General features: G+C 29.4%; 1 protein-coding gene across 1 annotated transcript; it reads left to right on the top strand.

The window, feature by feature from the left end:
• The first annotated feature begins 7,619 nt into the window (after window positions 1-7,619).
• On the top strand, window positions 7,620-10,231 carry LOC106341148 (caffeoylshikimate esterase). Its single transcript, XM_013779966.1, has 8 exons — window positions 7,620-7,696; window positions 7,768-7,800; window positions 7,899-8,025; window positions 8,104-8,250; window positions 8,844-8,974; window positions 9,068-9,208; window positions 9,348-9,446; window positions 9,881-10,231. Exons 1-8 carry the CDS (start codon window positions 7,694-7,696, stop codon window positions 10,139-10,141), a joined length of 942 nt encoding a protein of 313 aa, XP_013635420.1. The 5' UTR covers window positions 7,620-7,693; the 3' UTR covers window positions 10,142-10,231.
• Window positions 10,232-10,851: the final 620 nt, after the last annotated feature.

The following is a 10,851-nucleotide window of genomic DNA, read 5'->3' as shown; positions in this document are numbered from 1 at the left end:
TTGAAGCACATCCTGCTTCATTTTCTCAGTCTAAGGTAAAGTATGTTATTCCTTTGTGAATTCATTTCAAGTCTAATATTTAACTGCATTATGAAAAAAACAATATTAATGATATGTACCTTGGAATGTGAATCTTTCTATTCTTTATATTCTTTGAAATCAAGAGCTTCAATGCTGGACAGATAACAGCAGAGTCATTTAGCTTGGTGCACAAACAGGTTAGGTTTCTCCACTGCTTGATATTTTCATGGTTATTTTGCATCTTTCGCTACATTTGTAGGAAATAGTTTTTTTTTTGTAGGAAAACCATCAGTTTCAAAGAGGCAGGCAGATCCATTTTTCCCAAATGCATGTTTGTAGTTACATTACAAGTTAATTTAACTTTCGTAGTTTCTGGTGAAAAATCATAACACCTTTTTTCCCCACAGGTCTCTCACAATTTCACTTGGTATATGTCATCACTAAGCTTGGCATGTTATTTGTATACAATTTAGAGACTGCTTCTGCTAATCTATAGAAATCTAATAAGTCCACACCAAATTTTCTTAGACTTTTGAAGCTTTCTGAGTTGGAGGGTTTTATGCCAGTTAGACAAGTTATTTTGGCTAAAAATCTACAGTAATACCTTTTATTAGTGGTCCAGTGTGCATAACCTTATTTTTCAGTTTTTCACAGTAAAACTATCTATTTCAACTTACCATGTGAAGAACACTATGCTATTGTATAACAGTTGAACAATTTCGAAAATCTGATTTGTTTCCTTGGTTCAGATGAGTGGACATGTTCTCTTGCTATCAGCTCAAAAGTTGTAATGCATGTGCATCAGCAGAAGTGCTTCAAAGTTCAAATGTATCTCGCATGGAAACAACAGGTCTGTAATACATTTTGACCTCAGGTGATGATGATGATAGGTGGTAGGTGGTTTCAGTGGCAATGATAATGAGGATAGGTGGCAGGTGGTGATGGTCCAGTTGGTTTGTTTCTTGGTTGTCTCGATGAGAGACACAAAGAATGGCATGAAGCTTTTGATATACACAACTTTGCTATGTAATCTTTAAAAATTCTTATATCCAAATTATAAGAAAAATATAAGTTTTATACATGGATAAAAACTTGATCATAAAATAAGAAAACATGATGTACAACAAAAAAATAAGCAAACATAGAAAAAATATAACAGTAACAAATTTTTATATTGTGTATCTAATTAAGATGTTTACTCTATTACTTTGAGTCATTTATTTCTTCTTTCATAACATCTAAATCAAAAAAAGAAGTATAATAAAAAAAATCAAAGTACCAATTTATTCAAAAGTAAATGTATAAGAGTACAAAAATCAATTATGATTTGTGTAAATTAAAAGTATATACATGACCGTTTACAGTTTTGGTGTGTATAATTATTTGATTGATGACATATTATTTGATTGTTTTGGGCTGGAATATAAACCTAACATATTTTTATGTTCCATTTAGTTATGTAACTATATATGATTTACTATGTGGAAACAGAAAATGAGATATTTGATTAGATAGGAATTATATACTTTCATTCAATACCTCCGCCGCTGAAAAGATTAATTGACTTTTTTTAATTTACAGATTATTAATGGTTACTATACATTTAATTTATTTGGTTAAATTACGTTTGGTTCACTCTAACTCATTCGAAGCAAATTATTTGCTATAATAGGGTATGAAACTAAAGCAAAATTCTGCTAAAAATATAATATTTTATTAATTTATAACACTATTTATAAAAGTATTTTAAAATAGCATGAACAACATTTCCAACAAATAATTAATTATAAGAAAATTCAACAAATGCCAAAATAATTTACAAAACATAATTAGAAAAACACTAAAAATTAAAGAAAATTTAATTTTAAATCGAATATCTTATATAAACGGAAAACATATATTACAAAACATCATTTGTTGTTACACAATATATACTAATTATTATTGATGATATTATTGAAACTTTACTTTAAAATATAATTATTTATAATTTTATCACATTACATCTGATTTTCAATTGATTTAGCTTGAAGATGAGTGTTTTATTATCGTAAAAAATTAGTTATTGTAATAATATAAAAATCTGATATTCTTAGAAATAAAAAATATTAGTTATTTTTACTTTAGATTTTCTTCAACTATATCAAATAGCAGTAGAAATAAAATAGAAAAAATAAAAGTCATTATGTTTTTCTTAGTTTTTCATTTAGTAATTTTGTATCTAACAAAAAAAATTGAGCGGTCTTTTCAACTCAAACAACCCAAATTTAATAAAATTTACAGTTTTTGAATAAAAACATATTGTATTTATTATAAACTAAACTTTCAATATTTTATAAAAATAAAATATACTTTAGTAGAAAATAGTTTTAGTGTATTTTAGTATAAAATAATTATAGTGTAAATTTACTCGCCTGCAGGGCGGGCCAAACCCCTAGTTAAACTAATTATGTTAGTAAAATGTTGTTATATTGTTCGAAAGCACTCAATTCACGTAATTGCATTCAATTCATTAGGCCTCAGACCTGGGATCCGCTCCGGCAAATGAATATCCAGGGGGTTCGGATCCGGGTTCACGGATCCGGATCCGCATGAAATCTTGGGTTCGGATATCCGGATCCGAGTATTTTATTTATTTTTAAAATACTAAAATATAATTATATTTATATATGTATATTATATAATTTTTTATAGAAAATAAATAAATTTTAATTTATTTAATTTCAATAATTTTTCAATTTTATTTACAAAAATATTTTAAAAAGTAAATAAATTATAAAAAAAAATTTTTTTTAAATGGAACTCGGATAATCGTAAGGTCCAGATCCGGATCTGGATAGCAATTTTACGGATCTGGATAACAATTTTACGGATCCAGATTCGAATGTCCTAAAATACTCCGGATATCCGATCCGTGCTACCCTACAATTCATCATAACAATAACAAGGACTATTTGAATAAAAAAATCAATTTAAGTTAAGTAATGTTTTAAACATTTGTTATTTACTACCATCATTTGTTAAACATATATAATCTTCTTCTGTTTTTTTGGTAAAATATTAAATATTATTCCAAATTTTAATTTGTGATTTTGGTTACAAATACGACAAGTAGCATAATACAGTAGAACATCTATAAATTAATACTCGATAAATTAATAATCTCTATAAATTAATAAATTTCGTCGGTCCCACCTTGGACCGGTGTAAAATATGACACAAATCGATAAAATAATAAGATAATACTATTTTTAAAACTCCCATGTAAAGATATAGTCTCATTAAAGTCATAAATTAATAATATATCTCTATATATATTTTATATAAGTACAAACTAAACATATATTGTTGGTTTTATATTCACAATGAAAATACTTTTATTTTTCTTAATATTTTAATATATTTTGATAATATTTAGTAAAATTATATCCAAAATCACATAACGATTCTATGAAACATAAAAATATACACCAAATAAGATAATAAAATAATATAAAAGTCAAATTTATAAAATTTAAATAATTTATATACGGTAGAATCAAATATTTTCTTATTTTATTAATAAAAATAGAAAAATCTAAAAAATAAATTTTTTGTAAATTAATATTTCTATAAATTAATAAAATTTTAAAGTTCCAACATTATTAATTTTTAGAGGTTCTACTGTACAAAACCGAACTAAAACACACAAACTAACAACAAAGTAACGACCTTGAAATGAAACCGGTGCAGAAAAGAAGTCCTAGAAACTAGCTAAACAGCGAGATGAGCCAAGACCAAGCGAGCGGGAAAGGCCGGAGAGAAGAAGTCGGTTGCCACAAGCTATCGAGAGATCGACGCCCTCAAACCTAGAAGCTACGGTTCACGTAGCTTCCGACAACCCTACCCAACACAAACTGAGCCGAAGAATCTAAGTACGGACCAAACCACCAAACCAGACAGAAGCAACCCGACGGCACGAGAGAGAACTTTCACAGGAAGCCGTCGTTCGAAAGAGAACTTCTTCTGTTCACAGTAGTTGTTGATTTTGTTTGATATATCTATGTATTTATCTTTATATTCTTATATTGTAAGTTAATTAGTAACCGTTGTCAGAATTAAGGCATGTGTGATTTCATCTCTAGTACTTCATATCTACGTTAAAGTATTCACAAAAAATTAATTTGTTGTCATCGTCTATATGAAACGATGAACTTCTCGTTTGACCAAAAGACGATCACATAGAGATGCATACTAATTTATATACCAACTTGACCAATTCATGTATTTTACATATCTATTATATGTGACAGGACATTCGCATGTTACGTATATTATTAAAGTTTGCGAGAAAAAGTCAAATATACGCACTCGACAAAATGTGATACAAAGATATACATAACAGAGTCACTGGCATTTTCCTTAAAGAACAAACTCGAGATTCTATACCAAAGTCAACTATGTTTGTACATGTCAATCATTTTGGTTTCAACGATGTGTATATGAGTTGGCGAAATCATTACAAGGGCATTATAACATATTCTACGTTTTCTCACGACTTAGTATCGTTGGCTAGTGCTATACTTCACGTATGCGGTCATATTGGTTCGTCTACGAACCAGAAGCAATTTGTTTAGTTTTCTTTTTCTTTTTGTGGAACAATCAACCAACAAAGCGACTAGTATTAACTATAGCATCGCTTGAATTAAAAAAATCACGAATTTGGCAAATCTAATAATTATTGGTAATGTTCTATACTTCTATGCTTTCGCTACACATTTTAAAAAGGGAAGATTGTGTTGTGTAGGCTTGGGGAGTACTAATGAATCATAGACCTGTTTGTTATGGGTTCGATTATTGCTAACAACAATGTTGTTACTAATTGGCTAGACAAACATGGACCATGTCTTAGGTTTTATTTAGCAAACATGGATCTGGAACCACTGGTTGATACCGAGAATTAACTGGACTTAGGTCAAGACACCCGTAGGTAACCCAAGAAAATAGTATCGAAGTGTGAAAACAATTTGGAGAGGGGATTCTTGTAGAGCGGTCAACTCAATCGTAGGTCAGACATTGAGACCATGATAATGAAGTCAATTTTGTAGAAGGAAATATATTAATTTTCTCAAAGAAAAAGAATAAAAAATGGCTATTTTGACTTACTATACAGATACATTCAACTTCAGTGTAGCCATAAATCTCAAGAGAACAAAATAAAACAAAAGAGATATATTTATGATACTTTGAGATTTACAAATTCCTTTTTTACGTCCAATTATTATTAGTTAAAGTGAGAAATTTAAAGAACATAGCAACAAGTTACACAAAAATAAGAGTTAGAAAAAAAAAAAAAAAAAAAAAAAACAATACATGCTTAGAAGAAATAAGAACGAAACCAACATGTTTTCACAATATATATACTAAAGGAAAAGTAACCGTACAACAACTCAAATTTATAATTGAAAATTGGGAAATTTGCCAAAACATAACAAAAAATAAGCATGTTTGTTCCTTTGGTTTAATTTTTTTGTCCATTTTTCTGTCTTTTGCCTTTTCCATTTTAAAACTTAATGAAATAAATAGTTTTATGACTCAAAAAATATAAAAAGATTGAAAAAATTGATGAAACACCCATATACACAAACTGATATTTTTTTGGTTGAAAAACTTGATAAATTAAAATTTTAAATTATATTCTACAAAAAGTAGATTCATCTTCTACCAAAAATTGGTTATTCTAGATTAAACAAGTTCATCTACTTTGTTTAGAACATACAATATACTTTTAATTAAATTTCTAATTATTAAGAATGCGAATTCTACCAGTTGTAAAGATAACTACATTTTTTGTGAATGCAGTTTCTACTTTTATGAGATAATCTAAAATTTCACGAATGCGAAATCTAGACACAATTCAGACGGCTACATGTGGTAGAATCTGCTTATAGAATTTTTGTCTTGTTTCTACGTAGTGTAGAAGGTACATTCTACGAATAAGAATAAAAATATTTTCAAAAATATGGCAAGTTCAGTTACAACTTACAATATATTATAAGAATATTTGGAAATATTTTTACTTTCCTAAAACGTGTTTCAGCTATTTTTCTTGCCAAAAAAATAAAAGTTTATTTTTATTTATTTATTTTCTAAAAATTGATTATTTTAAAAATTGATTTATTTTAAATTATATTTAAGAATATATGTAGATATTTCAAAATATAATCCTAGATATATTTTCATTTATTTCATTGGATTAAGATATTTAAATCAAATTACAGAAAATTAAAAAAAAATTGATATAAATTCTTATAACTATCAAAAAATAAAACTAAACTGAATTCATATATTAAATTGATTTGGGGATTTGTTTTTCTTTGTTTCTATTTAGATTTTGTTTTAATTAGATTTTGATTCAATTTTTTTTGTTTTCCTTTTTTTTGTGTCAAAATTATTTTTTTTTTGTTTTTAATTGATATATAAAAGTGAGTTTTTAAGTTGTTAATTGATGAAGTAAAGGTTAGATTGGGGAATTTAAAAAATATTATACTAAAAGGATTAGTTTAGGTTGGTTTTATACTAAGAGTGCAAAGAGTTTGTTTTTTTAATTCTATTTTGGTAAATTTCCCTTGAAAATTTAACGTCAATATAATTCATGAAAATTTCTCAATTAGCTTGGAAGAAACTTGCTGACAAGCCATCCGGGCCAGGAACTTTGTCCGGATGAATCGCAAGTAGAGCCAAGTGTATTTCTTCAGGACTGGGAGTCGCCGTGAGTGAGAGATTCGTTTCTTCAGATATCTTAGATGTGAGGGCTTCTGTAAATATTTGGAGCCTGTCAGCCGGGTACTGACTTAAATAGCTTTGAGAAGTACTCCACAATTGTTCCAGTAAACTCTTCATCTGTGTACACAGGTTCTCCATTTTCATTCTCCAACACTCAGTGAAACTCCTCTAAGTAAACGTTACAGTCGCAGATGCTGTGACTCGGCATGTGACAAAAGATGATAGTGTACAAACAGCTCTAAGAGGGAATATCCGTCCATTGATAGATTCTTCTGCGTTAGCGCTCATTCCCAATTTCAGTTGCCTTCATAACCTAAAAGTTGTACATTTTTCAAAATTTTATATTTCTGTGATATTTTTAGAAAACAAAACTTAAAATGTGAAAGTTTTAAGGCTTTCCTTATTGTTTTTGTTTAGTATTTTATCTCCATTCACCAACTTCAGCTCACCACCGGGCACCGGCTTACAACTTTATTCAACTAGGATGAAAAGGAAAGATCAGAAGAGACTTTATGACTTCACAGAACATTTATCAAAGATTAAATTAACTTAAGTGAGAAATTAAAATCTAGGACAAAAAAAAGTAACCAACATTTCTTGTTAGTAGACTTAATTGTGCATTATTATGATGAAGTTATGTTATACAACTTCACTAAAATGACGTTTACGCAAAAAAAAAAAAAAACTTATTCCGTAATTAGTGCTTACTTTTGGTGTTGTGAAATTGCTAAATTCAGGTCACCACCAAAATATTAGTAATGGTTCTTGTGAGCGAAGAAAAAGGACATGACTATTGTCTGATTCAACCCTTTTCTAAACATTTCTTCTTCCACAAGAAACAACAACCTAACTATATATTCTGTTATGTTTTATTGTTACTCTCTCATTACATTTTCTGGGATCAAATATGGTTAGTTTTTTGTTCTTTTCTATGGCTTCTAAATTAAATATATATGTGATTTGAGTTTTATCATTTTACAGGCTTATATTGATGGACAGGTCGGATATAGCGAGGTAAATTTCATTACTCGATTTGAAGATTAATTACTTGTTTTCTTATTATATATCTAATGAACAAGTAAATGCTCATGATAGTTCTTAAATTGATTTAGGAATTTATCAAGAATTCAAGGGGAATGCAACTCCTAACTTGCAAATGGTTTCCAGTAAATCAAGAACCAAGAGCTCTCATTTTCTTTTGTCATGGCTACGCAATTGATTGCAGCACCACCTTTAAAGGTATATATATCATGATAGATATGCATCCATTGAATAACATAATGGAACAAATAGGTGAATGTGAACTTTACGTTGCAGATGTTGCATCTAAGTTTGCAAAAGAAGGATTTGGTATGTATGGAATTGAATATGAAGGGCATGGAAGATCAGGTGGCCTCAATGTCTACATTGATGACTTCGATCTTCTCATCAATGATGTCTATTCACATTTCTCCAAAATATCTGGTCCATCTCCAATTTTTTTCTTTCTTATTTGTTAACTTCATCTTTTCTTTCTTGACCTCATGATTACACCTTGACACACTCTTAAAATTTCACAACATCAAATATGAGCATGGATTGTTTCAACACCATTATCTTCGTTTACGTTGCATTTTACAAGAAATATCATATTTTAAAATCTTAAATATTTTCAAATTTTTTTCCTATAACATATGTCTGGAGTGTAAATTAACGATCTATGTTAATTGACGTTTGCAGTTGCAACTAACAAAGGAACTTCACATCAAACATTTAAAGTTGTGAATACTATTCTGAAAGTATATACATAACATTTGTGGCAATATGTGGGGGTGCATACACTTGAACGGCTTGAATGTTTAGTTAATATGATTTGCGGATTTTTTTTGAAGTTTCAATACAAAACTATAGTATGTCTTTGATAAAAAAAAATACATATATGTCAATTTCTTTTCTTTTTCTTAAAAAGAAGATTATAGATCTTGATTATACATATTTGAAAGTTTCTTTAGAACAAATTATTTTAATATTAGGGTTGTAACTCGCGTAATCTGGATTTTGTTTGTTGTGCATGGCAGAAATGGGAGAGAACCCAAAGAAGAAGAAATTTTTGATGGGAGAATCAATGGGTGGAGCAGTAGTTCTTCTCTTGCACCGCAAGAAACCAGAGTTTTGGGATGGAGCTATCCTTATTGCTCCTATGTGTAAGGTGAACAGATTCACACATATCATTACTTCATCAATCATCTCTTATAAATCAAGAATCATAAACATATCCAATTACGATTGTGATGAGAGACAGATTGCTGAAGAGATGAAACCACCAAAAACAGTTATATCTATGATGAACTTGGTCATACATCTGATCCCATCATGGAAGTCGATACTTCCAGGGCCTGATATCATTAACCTCGCTATTAAACAGCCTCATAAGAGACAAGAGGTACGTACTCTACAATCTTTTACACTATATTGACTATAGGATTGGTAACCGATACATTATGGACCTGGCAAATCCATAGTTTCTACGGACTAATACTCTATTCCCCTGAATTTACAAAACATACATTCACACAAAACAGATTAAAGATAATCCAAATTGCTATATTGGGAGGCCTCGTATGAAGACGATGAGCGAGCTTTTTAGAGTAAGCCTTGACCTAGAGAATCGGTTGCACGAGGTAATAATCAAAGTTATATTATGATTGTTTCAAACTAATTTTAGGATATTCCTCTTTTTATAAAATATATATTTTTCACAAAATATTTTGGCAAGTGTAAACACAGGCCACGACAGTACCCTTCATGTTGTGTTTATAAGTACCAATGTTCTAAAATTTGGTTTAGGTAGTGCTTAAACGTCCACATATGAGGCAAAGCCAGTAATAAATGAAATGATTTGTTTATAACATTTTTAAAAGAAAATCGTTATAGACGGTGTCTGTCTGAGCCTTAATTATCGCTTAGCGTTTTTTGGAACATTGATATTTACAATTAATTGTAGTTTCATTTGGACAAAACTAAAACATACTATAAACGTAGAACATATGAATAAACAATTCATATCTTATTTATATAACTCATTTGATTTTGGAGATATATGTATGTGAGATAGGTGACAATGCCATTCATAGTATTGCATGGAGAAGATGATAAAGTTACGGATAAAGAAGCTAGCAAACTGCTTTATGAGGTGGCTTCCTCCAATGATAAGACTCTGAAGCTGTATCCTGAAATGTGGCATAGCCTTCTTTTCGGGGAGCCTTTGGAGAAGTCAGAGCTTGTATTCAATGACATTGTCCAATGGATGGAGACCAGAATCAATACTCTTCAAGTGAATGCTAATAACAACCATGAAGCAAAATCTCAAATCTGATTTTACTCATATTCGGTTTAGACTATATCTGATAACTAAATTTTATTTGCTTTTAAAAACTTTTTCTTTTCAAGGTTTCTGTAAAAGAGAAAAAATGGGATGACATGAGAGATTGATGGTATACTTTTCAACTTTAAATTATTATTTTTATCAAAAATTATGACAATATTATATAAATAATTTTATAACGATAGTTCTATTATAAAATATGAAGTCTGACGATCCTAATTGTATTCTCATTTGCATTACGTCGAAGATTTCTTGTAAACTTTATTTTCAATTTGATACAACTGTTTGTAAATTGTTTTCAGATTTGAAATTCAAAATATTTAATGTAAAAAATATTAATGAACTTTCGGTCAAACTAACCAATTCTGACAAATTAAGAATTGATTAATCCATTTTAAATATATTGTTGACATATTTTATTTACCTTTACACACTACAAGAAAACATCAAGGATTCTGAGGGAAAAAATCGTCGGAATTTCGTCGGAATATCGTTATTTCGACGACATACCGACGAAACACGTCGTCGGAAATAATTCCTCGGAATTTATTTTTTCCTCGGAAATCCCTCGGAATTTTCCGTCGGAATTCCGAGGAAATAAATTTCCGAGGATCACTAGTTTGTCGGAAATGTCCTCGGAATATACCGAGGGAGAACTTCGTCGGTATAATTCCTCGGAAGTTCATCGATCGATGCGTTTT

The sequence above is a fragment of the Brassica oleracea genome, chromosome C4, assembly GCF_000695525.1.
Source record: "Brassica oleracea var. oleracea cultivar TO1000 chromosome C4, BOL, whole genome shotgun sequence".
Taxonomy (NCBI): domain Eukaryota; kingdom Viridiplantae; phylum Streptophyta; class Magnoliopsida; order Brassicales; family Brassicaceae; genus Brassica; species Brassica oleracea.
Note: the sequence above shows the minus strand (reverse complement) of the source record. Positions and strands in the feature narration are given on the sequence as shown.

Bases quoted from the DNA above. Each gene is read 5' to 3' on its own strand.
- LOC106341148 (XM_013779966.1), top strand. The intron at 8,026-8,103 runs GTATATATATCA...TTTACGTTGCAG, and splicing joins TTGCAGCACCACCTTTAAAG to ATGTTGCATCTAAGTTTGCA. The intron at 8,975-9,067 runs GTGAACAGATTC...GATGAGAGACAG, and splicing joins TTATTGCTCCTATGTGTAAG to ATTGCTGAAGAGATGAAACC.